Genomic DNA, 17,064 nt, shown 5'->3' on the forward strand with positions numbered 1-17,064 from the left:
ATAAAGAATATGTGAGTGTTTCCAAACTATTTTACAAGGAAAACCAGCTGGAAAATCCAGATAAACGATAGACTGACCTGGTTCTGAGATTCTCCCACCCTGGATTTGGTCTTGTTGAACACAGGTAGTGTGCCTGTGATGACTAAGCCCAACTCCTGAGGTCATGAAGAGAACACAGAAAACAATGAAGCATATAACACTTTTTAAATGGTTTCTATGAAGTTTTTTGAATAAGGTTGTACCAGAGCGTCCAGGTAAACATTGGTCCACTGCACTTGTTTAGCATCTGCAAGGACCATCGGCCTACTCAAAACATCTAGATATTCCTAAGCAACAGTAAACAACACAAAGCAAAATGTAGGTCATCCTTGGACCTTCACATACTCCTAAACAAGAGCAACTATCAAAATAAACAAATCACATTAGAAACGCTTTGGCGTCATACAGACCTGTGTGTTTATGCGGATGGCTCCAATGGAAGGGATTTCATAGAAATATCCTAGAAAACATAGCGTCGGGGTGTCATGTATTGTTTTTTATTTTTCAATCCAATGCTGAGCCTGCTAAAGAGGCTGTTTGAGATGTGAGAATTATATTTGTACTTCAGCCACTAGGGGGCAAACACAGACTGAGCAAAGCAACACTTACCTTTGTTAGCACAGGCCATCCACTTTATTGGCCCCGTGTCATAGTTGTGTTGACCAACGGAGAACGTGAACACTCGCACCTGCAATCAAACAGCATAGTATACAAATTTACTGTAACTGTATCATGCCAAAAAGATCATGTATGGGTCTTATTTAAATAAATAAATAATAGATAGATGAGGCCTGTTTAAGGACATTTAATGAATCCATATATAATAAGTTTATTAAATATATGTTTTAGAATTATAACATTTAAATGTAAAAATAATTTGCACACCATAGCAGTTTTTGTTGTACTGCTTATGATTTCAATCAAATCAGTGCATTAGAGCTAATTATACACTTGGAAAGATGTATAGACATTATGAGGGGAATGTGTAATGAGAACCAAACCTGCAAAAGTTAAAAATCAATCAATCAATCAATCAATGAATCAATGTAATAATAGGAAAATAAATAAAGGAATAAATGACTTGATAAAAACAAATAACTAAATGTTTTAATCCTGACTTTATTTTTGTATTACTTTTCTTTCTTCATTTATTGCTTTCTGTATTTAATTTAATGGGGGTTTTTTGTGCTCAACCAAGGACTGCCTTCCTCATTTACATGTTACACATGGAAAAGTAAAAAAAAAAATGCATAAATAAATAAATCTGAAAAAAATAAATAAAAAATTATATATATATATATATATATATATATATATATATATATATATATATATATATATATATATATATATATATATATATGAATGCATAAATAAATATAAAAATAAGTTACAAATAAATATTAAAATATAATTACATGAAAGAATAAATAAACAAAAGTAAAAAAAAAATACAAAAAAATGTAAAAATAAAACAGAAAACAGGAAAAAAATAAGAAAAATGAGGAAAAGGTAATCAACTCTTTCCCCGACGGCGTTTTTTGAAAAAGTCGCCAGCCAGCGCCAGCATTTATAAAAAAAAAAAAATTCAGAAGTTTCATGGCCACCAGAATATTTTGTTATATGAATATCGATTCCATCCCCTAAGGTTGCACAGTCCTATACCTCGTCCTGGGTCGACATTTCATTTGGTAACATTCTGCAGTTTTGATTTATATGCCGTATAATGTTGATCATTACGTTATTTTACACATACATCTGCTAACATGCTATCGCCACGGGCTCTGCTATCGCTTGTTTCTGTTTCTTCTTCGCCTGTGTTTTGATCCGGAGATTCTGTACTCTTTCAGAAGCGTGATAGCGCCCCCTACCAATATAACAGCGAAAACACGGAAATCCGGGGAAAGAGTTGAAGAGAATGCATTTATTTATTTATTTTGCAGGTTTGATCCCTATGGTTTGATCCTCCATTTATGCGTTCTTAATTTTCCTAAAATAAAAATGTCACCCCAAAGATAGATTGATGATGGTGATGGTGACATTCACACACACCTTTTTGTCAATATTGTATCTGCTGAAGACGTCCTCTGCTCTCTCCTCACCTCCATCAGTAAACAGCATTATAATCTTGTTGCAGTTTGCTCTGCTGATGTTTGGCTGAAATGAGCACAATCATATGCAGTTACATAGAATAAACAGCAGAGGTCGGCAGAACACAACAATACTATACTAAAACTTAACATAAGGTTTACTCAGCATCAGCACCCTCTTACAAACAAATATTACTACACAGAGGTGATTCTAGGGGTGAGATCAACCCCCTACTTGTGGCATAGTAGAATGTTTCTTGCCTTAAGTCCGTTTATGACCAAATCCACCACTGACTGGAGGGAAGGATAATATGTAATGTATCAAACTGTATATTATCTGAACACCGTAAAGGAAGGGTGCAGAGTGATATCTTATCATAGACACTCTTTTCAGCCGATGTGAAGAGAGATCACACAAAGTGCAGATTTTAAGCCTGCTGACCACTGACTGTTTTTTTCAATTCATAGATAGCTTTCTTAAATGTAAAAATAAACTCACATTTGAGAGCTGATTGAAGGCAAATTCAAAGCCTTTGGTATAGTTGGTAATGCCTTTGGCTGTAATGTTCTGTACTGCATCTTTCAAGATCTTCTTATTGCGAACATTAGCTTGAACCAGGTGGTCGAAACATGCTGTGTTATTCACTTTTGTGTTAAACTGAAAAAGAAGAGAGAGAGATTGTGAGAGATAGGGAGGCATACAGTAAGTGAAAAATCATTGTTAATTCACAGCAAGACTTTTCAGAATCACAAAAAAAGTTTGTGTGACTTAAGAGATCTATATACTGAGGCCAGTAATTGCAGGTGTTTGCGAGTATGCGCATGTGTTTGGTACAGTCAGTGCTGAAAATAATTTGAGCTGACAAGCTGGATACCCTTACAAGTTTCTAATTTTCTTTTTAGGTAGGGCTCTCTGTGTTCTGTCACTTATTGCGACTGACCTCTGTGAACCTGTTACTTCAAAGCTGGAGCGTGTGTGAGGAGAGATTGTGAACAAGAAAAGAGACTTGGGTAGAGGAAGGAAAGAGGGGAAAAGGAGGAGAACGAACACAGGGGAAAAAGAAGGATAAACAGTATATGGAATACTGCAGACTCTAATTATCCACAAATAGAGTACAAAATCTTTTTTTTTAAAAAGTCACTTTTTATGGTTTCAACCTCAGGGTGTTAAACTAAATATTATATGAGCAGTTGTACTTTTTATTCACTTCACATGAGGTTTGCAATCCATGTAAAAAAAACGTGGGGCATGAAAATGCAAAATACAAAAAAAAATAAAAAAAAAAAAAAAAAAAAAAAAAAAAAAAAAAAAAAAAAAAAAATATATATATATATATATATATATATATATATATATATATATATATATATATATATATATATATATATATATATATATATATATATATATATATATATATATATATATATATATATATATATATATATATATATATATATATATATATATATATATATATATATATATATATATATATATATATATATATATATATATATATATATATATATATATATATATATATATATATATAATAAAATAATAAAATTAAATAAAATAGCCAAAATGGGTAACAGGCTTGCAATGATATACAGTATATATGCACAAACATGTTGGTGAGAGCGAAATAATAAAAACAATATAATAATAATTTAAAAAAATAATAATTTGCCAATTATAACTTTTAGTTTTTAAATATTTGTTTAAATGTAGTTTTTTACTACAATTGAATAGAATATCAGGAAAGCAGACATTGTTATTTATATTAAAATGAACTGAGCATGAAAAGTAGCTCATTTTAAACACGGTTTATATAACATATCAATTCACAACAAATGTAAAGTTCTCTGATGTTTAATTGGATTTAATTGGACACCAATGTCTACCTTTTCCAGACCCAGCGCCTCTAACCTTAACAATAGGAAAAGTCAGAATGATTAACAGGTGTGAGTCATTACAGCTAATGAGGAGATGTGTGCAAGCTCACGCAAAAATTAAAATGATTACTACTGTATAACTCCAGCTCTCCCTGAGGACATGAAAAAGCACATGGTGCACTTCCTGTGGCATATGCAAGCAGAACACACCTTCAAAGCTCCCGTGCTTATTGTTGTGCTGCATGTTTTTCTTCTATTTTTAATGATCCAGTTCTTAGTTTTTCACTCATGTCAACCTGAAAGGCTTTCCCACTCTGAATTTCTCGCCGGACAAAGAGAGGTGTCATTAGGAGACATGCGCCAGTCATTGATGTAATTGTGGGATCAGGTGTCTGTGCTCTGTTGAATGAGCTGGATGTCACAGTGTCTGTTGAATGAACCGATGAGTCACGGTTCGATTAGTTGTTCCAGCATTGACTGAATATTTAATTAACGCTTGAAATTATCTCCACGGAGGCCCCCGTGACTCACTGCTCTCAGCATACGCCGGGTTATAAATAGAGGAATAGGACAAACTGATGATACACAGACCCCTACACACACCAGACGGCGCACACTCACAGCGTAGATGGCTTCGATGATTATAACGTGAGTGTTCTAGTTCTGTCGTGTCATGCCGCTTCCCAGAAGAAGCTTTTATTTCTGCTCGTTCATAGCTCAGGGGACTTTAAGAAGTTTTCAGTTATGTTTAAGATAAGCATTAAAATTCCCTCAGGTGCTTCTTCTAAAATTCCTATTGAGAAATAAGAATAGAAAAACAAAAAAAGACAACAGCTTCTATACAATAATAATCAGAACCCAAATGTGAAGCAGAGGGGTTGTATATCATCCAAAAATAGTCTATTTAGCAAGAATGACGAACTGTCACGAAAAATCATTAATTAAAAAGAATTCAGACAGAACATATATATGTTATGTTATATAACATATATAGGTATAGTGCTATATATATATATATATATATATATATATATATGTATATATATATAAAGATTATGCAGCATAATTGCTCTGATAACAACTTGATTAAATTCTAATTATTTGAATAATAATACAGTGCATCATGAAATGTGAAATTTAGTCAGTTTATTATACTTATGAAATGGTTATAAAACCAATAGCCTAGTTCATTTAAATATACATTGCACATCACCACATTTTTCAATGATTCTCAAACGACTCATCTGAAGATTCAGTCTCTCTAAACCCCTCCTTTCTGTGAGCCTACTCTGCTCTGATTGGCCAGATGGCCCAGTATGTTGTGATTGGTCTACCGCTAACAGCGCATGTCGGAAACGAAACGCCCACTACCATAACTCAACTTCAGCTCCGGAGGCTATTGTACAATCACTGAGCTTTAGGAAGCCTCCAGATCATTCTCATTGTGAAGAGCTCGTAAACATTTATCAGAGAGGAAAAAAGAACCTAATTCATAAACTGAGACTCTTATTCCATTGTTCATCTCAAACCACACGAAGGTTGGAAACAGTTTCCTGCATGACACCCACCTCTTAAAACCAGAGTAACCTCAAGGGACCAATTTAAAGCCTTAACCTTACGTTCACCATTCAAATATGTCATGCTGCAAGTCAATTACACTAGTCAATCATTTCCTATGAAAATCCGCCCCACAGATAAGTCAATCGAAATGATGAATCTGGTAATATCCTTGAACAATTCAATGGCGGTTGCCACAGCACTGCCCTAATGAGCATCAATAATCTTGATCCAACTTGGTTATTAATGACTGAAATTAGAGACACTTCAGCTGACCAGTAAAGAGGAAGATTGTTTTATCATAATATGTCATATTTACTTTGCCTTGCCTTCACTATAAATGTCACATTTGCATGGATATGCACCATCTATAATAATTATAGCTCCTGTGTTAAGACAAAAGGCTGAATTTGGCTATGCAATTTATGAAAAAATAAATAAAAAAATAACAATTTGCATCACTTGTCTTCATTTAGCCTTGAATATTTTAATATAAATATAAACTTGCAATTATGCAGCATAATTTATGGTGAAAATATGTGCTTTGATAATAATTTAAATAAATTCTGATTATTTGTTTAACTGTGCAATGCATCATTTGAATCAATTTAATTGCATTTCTGACTTTGCCTGATTGGTATACTGAATTTTAATGTATATCATGTATACGCAGCCATGCATTAATGCATTTTACTCCATTTTACACGTTTCAAGCAATTTTAATGATCTTATGTGTAACCGCCTGCATCATTGGCCCACACTGTATCTTTAAATGACCAAATCTCAATTTCAGTTGGCTTTTCAAAAATTTATGAAGATTTATGAAATCCTTGGGTTGCTGGCTGTATATGTGGCATCATATTACAAAGTCTTGTTAAAATGAGCAACATTTGTTTGTAAGAGACAGTCGAGAGCCCCCTTGCTGCATACATACACACATCCAGTACAATATATGAATAACAGATTATTGTGTAACAGCATATTGCGTATACATATGTACTGTGCTGTATGCAATAAGCAGCACACCAGTATTAAATTCCAAACACAGCCTGCATTACAATATATTTTCCTTCCAAGTCTTGTTGTTCTTCCTGACTTGGCAGGAATGTATAACATCTCTTGTGAAAGAAGTTGTTTATCAAGCAAAATGTATAAAAATGTGCATGAAGGAAGTCTAAATTGTATTTACAACTGAAATGATCAAATATTGTATTTGTCAAGGCTAAAATCATTACAGCTGTATATACCGATCATAATCCTCCTCACTTTTCCTATTCACAAATGTAACAGCTACCATATGGCACATATTGTGTACACTGGTGATAAACAGTCTAAAAACAAATCACTACCACCATATTATAGATTTATAGATTCAGCCAACACAATGACTACCCATAATGCACACATAGGCCTTTTATTTAAAACTACAGATGCTCTCAAACTACTGATCTGTACAAAAAACACATACCAAATTTGATCTTTGGGTATCAAACTAATGCATTTATGTGACTGTGGGCACAGCCTCTTTCTGTTCTCGCTCAAATACACACAAGCACACTCACACACATACAGTACGCATAACTCAACACTACACTCTCATTGGCATACGTTCCCTGAAGCGAATCCTGTTGACAGATCTCTCAGAGCTAATCCTTTATCGGAACAGTGATTCCCCCAATGCAAGAAAACCTCAAAATCCTCTGAGAAGTGAAAACAATAAATTAATCAAACTTTATTTACTGAAGAATAAAAAATGTATGATACCAAGCATGATTTTTTGGGGCAATATCACCCTGAGTGCAAAAACTGAATGTGATTTATAATTTCAAACCTGCATGGATTTCTTTTTGCAACTCTTTTCCATGCGATTACAATGAATGGAGACTGAAGCTTTCAAGCTTAAAGGAAAAGTTAACTTCAAAATGAAAATTATCTCCAAACAGTTGATGTACCCCATTGACTTCCATAGTATATTTTTTCCTACAATGGAAGTCAATGGGGTACATCAACTGTTTGGTTACCGACATTCTTCAAAATATCTTTCTTTGTGTTCAGCAGAAAAAAGAAATTCATACAGGTTTGAAACAACTTGAGGGTGAGTAAATTATTCCAGAATGTTCATTTTAAAGTGAACCATTTCTTTAACAAAAGCACCATAAACGCATCGTAAAAGTGGTCCATTCAACTTGTGAACTTTATTCCAAGTCTAATGAATTCATACAACAAGTTTGTGTGAGCAGAAGTCATTATTCACGATTTTCTCCTCAAGTGAGCTGTTAACTGCTAAGTCAATGAGATGAACTCGAGAATCAGGTCACTGTGATTTGTAAATCGATCATTAAATTATTTGACTCAAAATAATCATTCAGTCATGAATCAGAGACATCACCATTTCTCTAGTGAAGACTTCAAGGAAAGCTAGAGCTGATGTCAAGATTTTCAGTGAATTTTTCAGAGAGTTTCTCACACAAAATATGTACCACTTTTATATCAGTTTATGGTGGTTTGGCATAATCTTTCAAGCTTGAAAGTGTACGTCCTTGTTTATTGTAATTGAAAGAAAAAGAGCATGGGGGAAAAAAAGCTATTCAAGTTTGAAACATAACGCGAGAGTAAGTAAATAATGACAAAATCTAAATTTTTTGGTGAACTATCCCTTTAAGAAATAACAACCTCCACAACAAGCATGCAGGTTTGGACATGAGCATCCTGTGAGCTCCTTTGGTCAGAGGAAAAATAAGTACAGAGTAAAAGATCAGCTAGCCAAGATGGATTGGAGGCTCCTTCCGAGAGGAATGATATATGGCAATTTCCTCCCTTTTTTCTCTGGCCTTCTCTTTCTCACTCAGCCTGATCTCTTTCCCTCACTTTGTCCAGCCATTTTCAATTCGGCACACAGAGCCCAGAAGCAGCCTTTTCATTAAGCGCCTGTTTTCAAGTGGCAAGCTGCAGCCAGATCCATATTTCATTACAACTCCTGTCTCACTCTCTCTCTTATACACACACACACACTTGATGTTGTTATTGTACACCACACAGCAACCTTCAACCCACAAACTATAGAAACTCCTCACTTTAAATTGAATCCAGTCTTGAATGAGTCTTGTTCCATTTTTACTGTACAGCTGCAGCTAAATACGGTTGTCACACTTTTCTGAGATTTCAATTCCATTCTGTAGACAGTTTGTCATTTATAAACATTTTTCTTTTAGTAACAAGCGCTTTCTGCAACCATTATTAGTCATGAAAACTTCAAACAGTGAAAAAGCCACAGTTTGTGCAGAACCAAATTGAACATTTAGTTGCTAATTGCTAGTTGCTTACAATTTTTTAGAATCTGACATCTCAGCTATACTGCATCTTTCTTGGAAGAAAGGTATTTACGTGGGTTTTTAACGACATGAGGGACGTCGATTAAAACAAATTGTTCATTTCTGAGTGAACTACTTTAACAACCGTAAAGAAAAAAAGATAGCTTCTTTGTCAATAGAATTTTGCTTGTTTAAAGTGATGAGACGCCAAAATGTTGCTACAAATATTGCTATTCATGTATAGGCTACTCATTTAAAGGGGTGGTTGAATATGATTTCACTTTTCTAACTTTAGTTAGTGTGTAATGTTGCTGTTTGAGCATAAACAACATCTGCAAAGTTACAACGCTCAAAGTTCAAAGCAAAGAGAGATATTTTCTTTTAAAGAAATTGCTTTTTAAGGACTACAACAAACGGCTGGTAAGGAACTACACGACATTCCTCCCGGGTTAGTGACATCACAAACCCTAAAATTGACATAAACCCGCCCTCAGGAACACGATTTATAGATCATCAAGACAGAATATGCTAATTAAGGACTAGAAGATAACTACACATAAGCTACATAAATTCACCAACTAACCATTCAGAAATGTCCTGTTGCTCCTGTCACTTCTTCCTGAGTCTCTTCATCTTTCTGACTTTCTGACAGTTTGAACGTAAAAGGCTAAAAGTTTTTGAAATTTCCAGTTCATGTCTGTGTGAGGTAAAAGGACACAAGCTCTTGAAGCTCCGCCCCCTGTGCCGGGAGCAGCAGCACATTTGCATTTAAAGGAACAGACACAAAAACGGTGCGTTTTTGCTCACCCTCAAAAAGTGACAACTTTAACATGCTATATAAAAATATCTCTGGGGTATTTTGAGCTAAAACTCCACATACACACTCAAAGACTTATTTTACATCTTATGAAAAGGGCATTATACCACCCCTTTAACAGATGTTAAATTGTCGCTATCCAAGCTTACAAATTTGCTAACAAGCTATCTTGCAAATTAGGGATATTACAGCAAAAGTGACATCCTAAAAATAGTACAGCTGAAACACAAAGTTCCAGAATAGCTCTGAAAAGTATGGAAATGTAAGCGAGGGACTGTGAAAAGCAGAATGAGAAAGTGCAATGTTACTATGTATGTATATAAACTATTGCAAGTACATGGTATGAGTGAGTCCTACGGTTGTCACAGCCAAAACTTCACAGTGTGCCCACATAGCATATGATCATACTTACATGGACAACATTGACATAATCATCATCGGAAAGTGTCTCCAGCATTTCACTGACAGAAGTTCGGATCAGTTTAAGGGTCAGTCCAGACACACTTCCACTCCTGCAACACACCAATACAAATACCAGTTAATGCCAGTTAAAGAGATAGTTCATCCAAAAATGTAAACTCTTATCATTTAACAATATTACAGCAAGTAAATGACGACAGAATTTTTGGGTAAAAAAAATGCTGTGATTTTAATATGCTGAGACAACCATAAGCAAGCCATTCATATAGGTTTGATTTCCTGAAGATACGGTGTCATGAGAAATCATATTATTTTGCAATTTGATATGTTATCGTATTATTTTAATTTATTTTTGTAATCATAAACACACTGGCTTGTTGCGCAAATAGTTTGTTGTTTAGTTCCTGCCTCTATGAAGCCCCTCCTTCCAAAATGCGCAATGTGCTCTGATTGGTCAGCTGGACCTGCGTGTTGTGATTGGTCAATCACTGAGCGTGTTTCAGAATTGTCACATCCCTTAACATAATTGTGAGTTTCAACTCACTACTAACACAACTCAACTGTTATCTCACAACACATATCATGGCATCTTTACATCTATGCCACAGCATGTAAGACTAAAGACATTTAACCTACATCCTCTCCTCGGGTCATTTTGACCCGAAACCAATTTGACCCCCTTAGGAATGAATGGAATGCAAGGAATGCTTCAGTGGACAACTTAAAAACTTCTCAAAATTAAAAATAAAAATGCTAAAACTTTACCAAAAATTATTTTATAGTGTCTACATGTGTATCTGAATGCATATTGAAGAGATAAACTCAGGAACTGACTTTAGGACCCAACGGAACAGCTCATTTGCTCCATATAGAGCTACAAGGCCATTTAGTGGCAAGAGTCATGAAATATCATGTTATATATTTTTTTTTTCCCACAAGAGGTCAACAGAGACACCCAAACAGACCCAATGTGAGATAGTTTTAGCTGATTACTGCATGTACTGGGGTCATTTTGAATTTAAGTTGAAAGAATGTGAACAATGTGCTTGAATTATATTATTTATTGATAAAATCTAGAAATTTAAAGGTACATGAAATAAAAAAATAATAAAAATTCTCCAAAAAATTGCATTAAAAAAATATTATAAAAATTAAATGATATATGCTTTCTGGACCAAAAAAAAAAGAGTTTCGGTCTATTATTTTAGGGCTTCCGGTCATTTTCACGCGCAAGGGAAGGATTTGTTACAGGTATGCGAGGGAAGGATAGAACAATAATTCATATTCAATTCAATTCATAATTTAAAAAGCACATAATACTCACGCATCAACAAGAATCAGCATGTCCTTGGGCGAGGCCGCACCTTGAACATACCTGGATACAAAGAAAGAAATATTCTGGATCTCTTTCAAGGATAATTTTAAACTGAGAGAACAAAGACTAGAAGGTTCAATAAAAAAGGGGAATAAATGAAAAAGAATTCAGAGCACACACACAGAAGCGCATATTAGTACCAAGGTCGCCGGCGCACATCGTACAGGTCGATTTTACTGGGTGTTTTCCTGGCATCCATCCAAGGGGAAGCTGAATGGACAGAGACAGGATATGGAAATATGAATGACCCCTGATCTCAAACTCCATTTGATTTGTCACATCTATGTCGTGATCACATCAGCGAGCCTCACTAGAAACCTGTTTCTGTATCCGGTGGGGGGTGGTTTGTGGTTTATATTGACTGCAGTAAGCCGATGTGTGGAAAAAAGGGCCTTGGTTGCCCCAGTAGAATTTCAGCTTCGATTTTTCTCTTTAACTGAGAAAATAACCTGGTGCAAAAGAGGGTGCTCATCTGTGACAATCACAGCTGAACATCTAACAAGACATGTTTCTTCATAAATGGCATCCCACGTTTTGACATTTAGTGAGTGGATCACAGCTGTAAGTGCCAGCAGATAGTCTGAGACACTGTGATTTGGCCGTAACAAAGTAATCGACCAGTGTTCTGCCAGCTATAATGAATTGAGGTTTACAAGAACATCAATATTTTATAGGCGTGCATGTATCTATAAGGAGACAATCAATGGTTTGGGGCCCACATTTTGTTCAATTACAGTCTTAAAGGAATAGTTCACCCAAAAAATGAGAACTCACTCATGTTCAAAATCCTGTATTACTTTTTTCTTCAGAGGAATACTAAAGTTGAATTTCTGAAGACTATCCCAGCCTCTCCGCTCAATATAATAAAACTGAATGAGGACTAAAGTCGGGTGCAACACTGTACGATTTATAATAGTCATTAGTCATTTCTGCTTGTCAGCCTGTACGAACAGGATCCTTGCTGTAAGCCATGTCACACTGTAAGATCTCAGTTGTCATTAATGGATTAACGGAACCACACAAGAAAACACGCGGGATTGAAATGGAAAAAAAAAACGAAGTCTTGTCTTGAAAAACGAAAATTTAACGGTCGTCGTAGGAGAAGTCACACTGCAGGACTGAGAGTCAAATCTTCTGACACTACCAGAATTTCGTTGGTTATTAATCGGTTGTCGGTGAACATGTCAAACTAACGGTCAAAAACGTAAGATTTTAGCCTAGGATCAGATGAATCGTTTAGGACTTGCTAAATTTGTCTCAGACGGCCAAATCGTGGCCAAAATTGTACAGTGTGAAGCCCGGCTTAAGACTGTTAAGCCCCAAAATGAAAAGAAAAAAAAAATCATAATAAAATAAAACAACTTTTGCACTATATCCCAAGTCTGGAATAGAAGAACACACTAAAATGTAGCCTATGTTTTTAACAGAAAATACTGATATTTGCTCTTCATTTCGCATTCATAAGAGTTCATGCGAGAAGTAGCGATGCCCTATTTGTGAATCATTCTTCTGAGTCAATGAATCTGGTTCACAAACCCAGTCTGACTGATTCATTCAATGATCTGGTTTTCTCCAGTTCAGCAATTCAATGAACTGCAACTGTTAACAGCCCAGTGGAGTGGAAGATTGCCAGTGAATCATTTTGATCTGTTCCTCTCACAAAGGAGTTTGAATGGCTTCAGAAGTCATACGGACCTCTTTTATGCTTTTTTGCGTCCTTTTTTGAAGATTGACAGCCCTAGGCCCCACTCACTTTTATTATATTAAAAAAAGAATAGTGAGAAAATTCTTCCAAAATTCATATTTAGTGTTATACAAAAGAAAAAGAAAAAAAGTCACACAGATTTGGTAAAACATGAGAGTGACAGAATTTTGGTTGAATTATTCCTCTACACACAACAAACTCTTATAAAGCCATTAAGGGATAGAGGTTCAACAGTGGCTAATGCACGTTTATATGTACCAGGTTTTTTTTTTCTGAAAGTAATGAAAATGAATTGAGCACCTCATTACTTTTCTCCTCTGTCATCATTAAATTCCAGAAGAATACAATGAGCCCTCTGCTGAGATATTTGATGTTATAATTTGTTATGAAAATTTGGTGTAATTTGAGCCGGGACTACATGCTATGTTTACAAATTAGAGACAGCAGAGTCTTGCAAAGGGAGGGAGGAGGCTGTGCGTGTGTGTGTGTGAGTTCTGATTGTAATGTGCATGTGTGAATAGTTCTGAATTAAACCGACACAAGCACTTACCTGGGTAGAAGCGAGCTAATCCAGTAGCACTGCCAAACACTTGCCATAGTAGCGTTGGATCCTCTTCTCGGTTTTTCTTAAAGACATCTTCCAACGCTTCAGTCCAGTTCAGCTCATTCAACACAATGGTGGCTGGAATACACAGGCAATAACACACAATGTATTGATTAATATTGTATTGAGTCAGTTAAATAATTACATTACCTTTAACTAACAAATATTATCACAACACATGATTCACGGTCAAACTTTGAATACTTTAATCTATTTACAGAGGTCATGGTGCTTACAGTGACTTATAGAGTCCAGAGAGAGGAGGAGGAGAGACACAGAGAGAGGTGTAATTTACTCTCACCTCAACCGCTGTTAACAGAATGATTCTGCGCTGTACACTGAGGGCTCTTCATCTCTTCAGCCGCAAACAAGCATATTGACTTTATTACATCATGACTGTGGGAACCATGGAAACCTATAATCATCCTATCAAACATTTTGCTTCTGAAAAGGCTGCGTGCTGATAGGCAGTCAGAAGTGCTAGTGGAGATATGCTAATCAGGTGAGAAGACAGCCTGTGTGTCAACAGTTATTGTAATGAAGCATGAAAAATTCTGTGTTATAACAACCATAACTAGTTTTATTGGCTGGCATGCAACAGAGGCGAGAGGGCAGGGCTGAGAAAAGAAAAGAGAGGAAGGAAATGAGGAAATGAAGCATGAGAGGCACATTTTCTTGAGCTTTTTCTCCAAAAAAAGACAAAATCCTGATCAATGACTAGAGAGAAATCTATCTATCTATCTATCTATCTATCTATCTATCTATCTATCTATCTATCTACATTGTACATCTGTACAATGTTTTTTCATGAAAATAAGTAAAAACTTGCTTCAGTTGAATCCGAATAGAACATTACAGGACATTTGCAATACATTACAGTACATTTTGCCATTTTACAGATTAGCTATATATAGAGGTCAATCTTACATTTCCTACAAAAAAAAAAAAAAAAAAAAAAAAATTCTAAAGTGAAACATTTAATCTAACCATTTTGGTTTTTAAATAAATATTGTGAAATAAAATATCTCTGAAGTAATATAATTTGAAGTATTGATTATTTCCTCAACCTCCACTTATTACATCCATCCTTTTGGATGTGAAGGAGAGGAAATTTGCCGGCACCCACTGTGAATTGTCTCTCTTAATCATTGATAAGTTTTTCTTGGTGTTGGCTGACTCTGGCAGAGGGGGGTCTCCCACCCTCCCCTAGCAACCCCTAAACGATGTACTACTTTATCCACGAAAATCCAATTTTCTCCCCGGCGGGAGTGGCAGATCCGTGTTATTTCTGTATGTGTGTGCGTGTGCCGGTGGTTCCAGGCTATTTGTGGTCTTTGAGTGTTTGATAGAGGTTGATGCGTGCAAACTTTGCTTTTAGGGTCGCTGTAGAAAAGCCACTAGGTTCTCACTGCCTTACATAGAGTGAACAACCTTTGGAATTAAATGGACATATAGACACTCCAGTAATATTGGGCATTACTCACACACAACTGTGTTTCAGCACAGAGTATGAGTCTGGCCACAAGCTCGATTCTACACACGTATCATGTTTCCTTCTGGCACAAGGTCAGGTCAGACCCAAGACCACAAAAATTACAGCTCTACCCTTTTTGCCTCCCATCTATGTCAGTTTCTGTCACTTGGTTATTTTCCATCTCTCCCACTATTAAATATAAAAGTTTAAAGTTCACCCAAAAATGAGAATTCTGCCATCATTTACTCAACCTATTTATTAGAAGTTATTTTGCAGATTTTCCTGCTCATCTTATCCATACAATTAACATGAATGGCAAAGAAATTTTACGTGGGTCATACTTCTCAGGTCGGAAAATGTGGAAATCAATTATAAACAGAAGAATCACATTCCTGAATATAATAATATTAGTAACTGAGTCTGGGGGATCCCCAAGTCTTTAAAGGCCCAAAACACGTGCTTCAATCACACAATTAACATATAATTAATAACCAACAAGCTCAAAACTACAGATAACCAGATGAAACAACCCTACCAAAAAGCCTTTGTAAATGACTCGCACATAAAATTAGAAATAGCAATATAGGATTAGGAAATGACTCACAGATAATTGCATAAAATGGTATACAATTACAAGACAAGTGACAAGGAAACTTCCCTCTTAAATTACAGGGGCAGCCACCTCTGCCAGTGTGTGTTGGAAAGACTTTAACTCACTGCTTAGAGACTGAAGCATCACTTGGTCTGATTTGGTATTCTTTATTTATAAAGCAAGCAAATGCATCCCCCATATAACATTATTCTCAGCACAGCACAACTGTCCGACCTGATGTAATTTCAAAAAGCCTGCTACTCTGTTTACCAAAGGGCACAATGGCCAAAGTAATTACCAGAATTTATTTGTCTTCCATTTGTGTGCATGGGTGTGTGTATGACAAGGTCAATAGGGAAGGGCCGTCTAACACCAAAGAGCCAGACGCTATCCCAGCAGGCCAACTGAGACACTATGGCTTGGCCAGCCTTCTATCCCTGCTTAAAAACCATTGAGAAAGCACATATAGAGTTTAAATAGATGCGCACGCATACCGTGGGTTTATCCAAACAAGCGCACCTGCACTTATTCTGACAAAAGTTTCCCCTGAGAGTCTTTGCTGCTGTCAAATAGATTATATAATTCTCCTCAAAAAGCTCTCACAAAGACACACTTATACTTGGTTTTCTGACATCCAAAGCAATCTGCAGCAAAGCATCTCATCAGATTCCCAGCAGTAGATAATATGTTACGGCGGAGCCGGCAGAGCGCTATGGAAGCGTCTGTGGGGGGTGGGGGAGTTACTTACAGCCGTCATATATGTCCGTAGGGATATGCACACCCGTATGGTTGTAGGAGGTGAAGCGATTTTTGAATGACGGGTCTTCTTTAAATTCAGGTCTGATCCGGTTTTTCCTTCCTTCTGTTTCATTGGCATCAAGCTGAGAGAAAAAACAACAACAGAAACAATAGGTACAGCAGGTACAATAGGTACAGCAGATTGATATTATTTTTAATGCAATAGCCCTATATAAGTTTTTTTTACAATTCTTATATATATATATATATATATATATATATATATATATATATATATATATATATAAGAATTGTATACCTATAAAAGAACCTATATACACACACACACACACACACACACACACACACACACACACACACACACACACACACACACACACACACAGTTGTCCTCAAAAGTTTACAAACTGCTTGCAGAATCT

The 17,064-nt window shown here is 35.7% G+C and overlaps 1 protein-coding gene across 3 annotated transcripts in view; it reads right to left on the bottom strand.

The window, feature by feature from the left end:
• The window catches only part of LOC307160298 (voltage-dependent calcium channel subunit alpha-2/delta-1), a 112,088-nt gene that overhangs the window by 50,272 nt on the left and 44,752 nt on the right, over positions 1-17,064 (bottom strand). For all 3 annotated transcript variants that reach the window (XM_079874272.1, XM_079874270.1, XM_079874271.1), the window contains exons 6-16: positions 16,632-16,764; positions 13,764-13,895; positions 11,649-11,718; positions 11,458-11,508; positions 10,126-10,225; positions 2,629-2,787; positions 2,092-2,196; positions 649-727; positions 450-499; positions 243-326; positions 78-155 (exon numbers count right to left, since the gene is read on the bottom strand). In XM_079874272.1, coding sequence (XP_079730398.1) covers positions 78-155; positions 243-326; positions 450-499; positions 649-727; positions 2,092-2,196; positions 2,629-2,787; positions 10,126-10,225; positions 11,458-11,508; positions 11,649-11,718; positions 13,764-13,895; positions 16,632-16,764 — 1,041 coding nt within the window. The remainder of the gene's footprint in view (positions 1-77; positions 156-242; positions 327-449; positions 500-648; positions 728-2,091; positions 2,197-2,628; positions 2,788-10,125; positions 10,226-11,457; positions 11,509-11,648; positions 11,719-13,763; positions 13,896-16,631; positions 16,765-17,064) is intronic.

Source organism: Squalius cephalus (assembly GCF_949319135.1).
Source record: "Squalius cephalus genome assembly, chromosome: 6".
NCBI lineage: Eukaryota > Metazoa > Chordata > Actinopteri > Cypriniformes > Leuciscidae > Squalius > Squalius cephalus.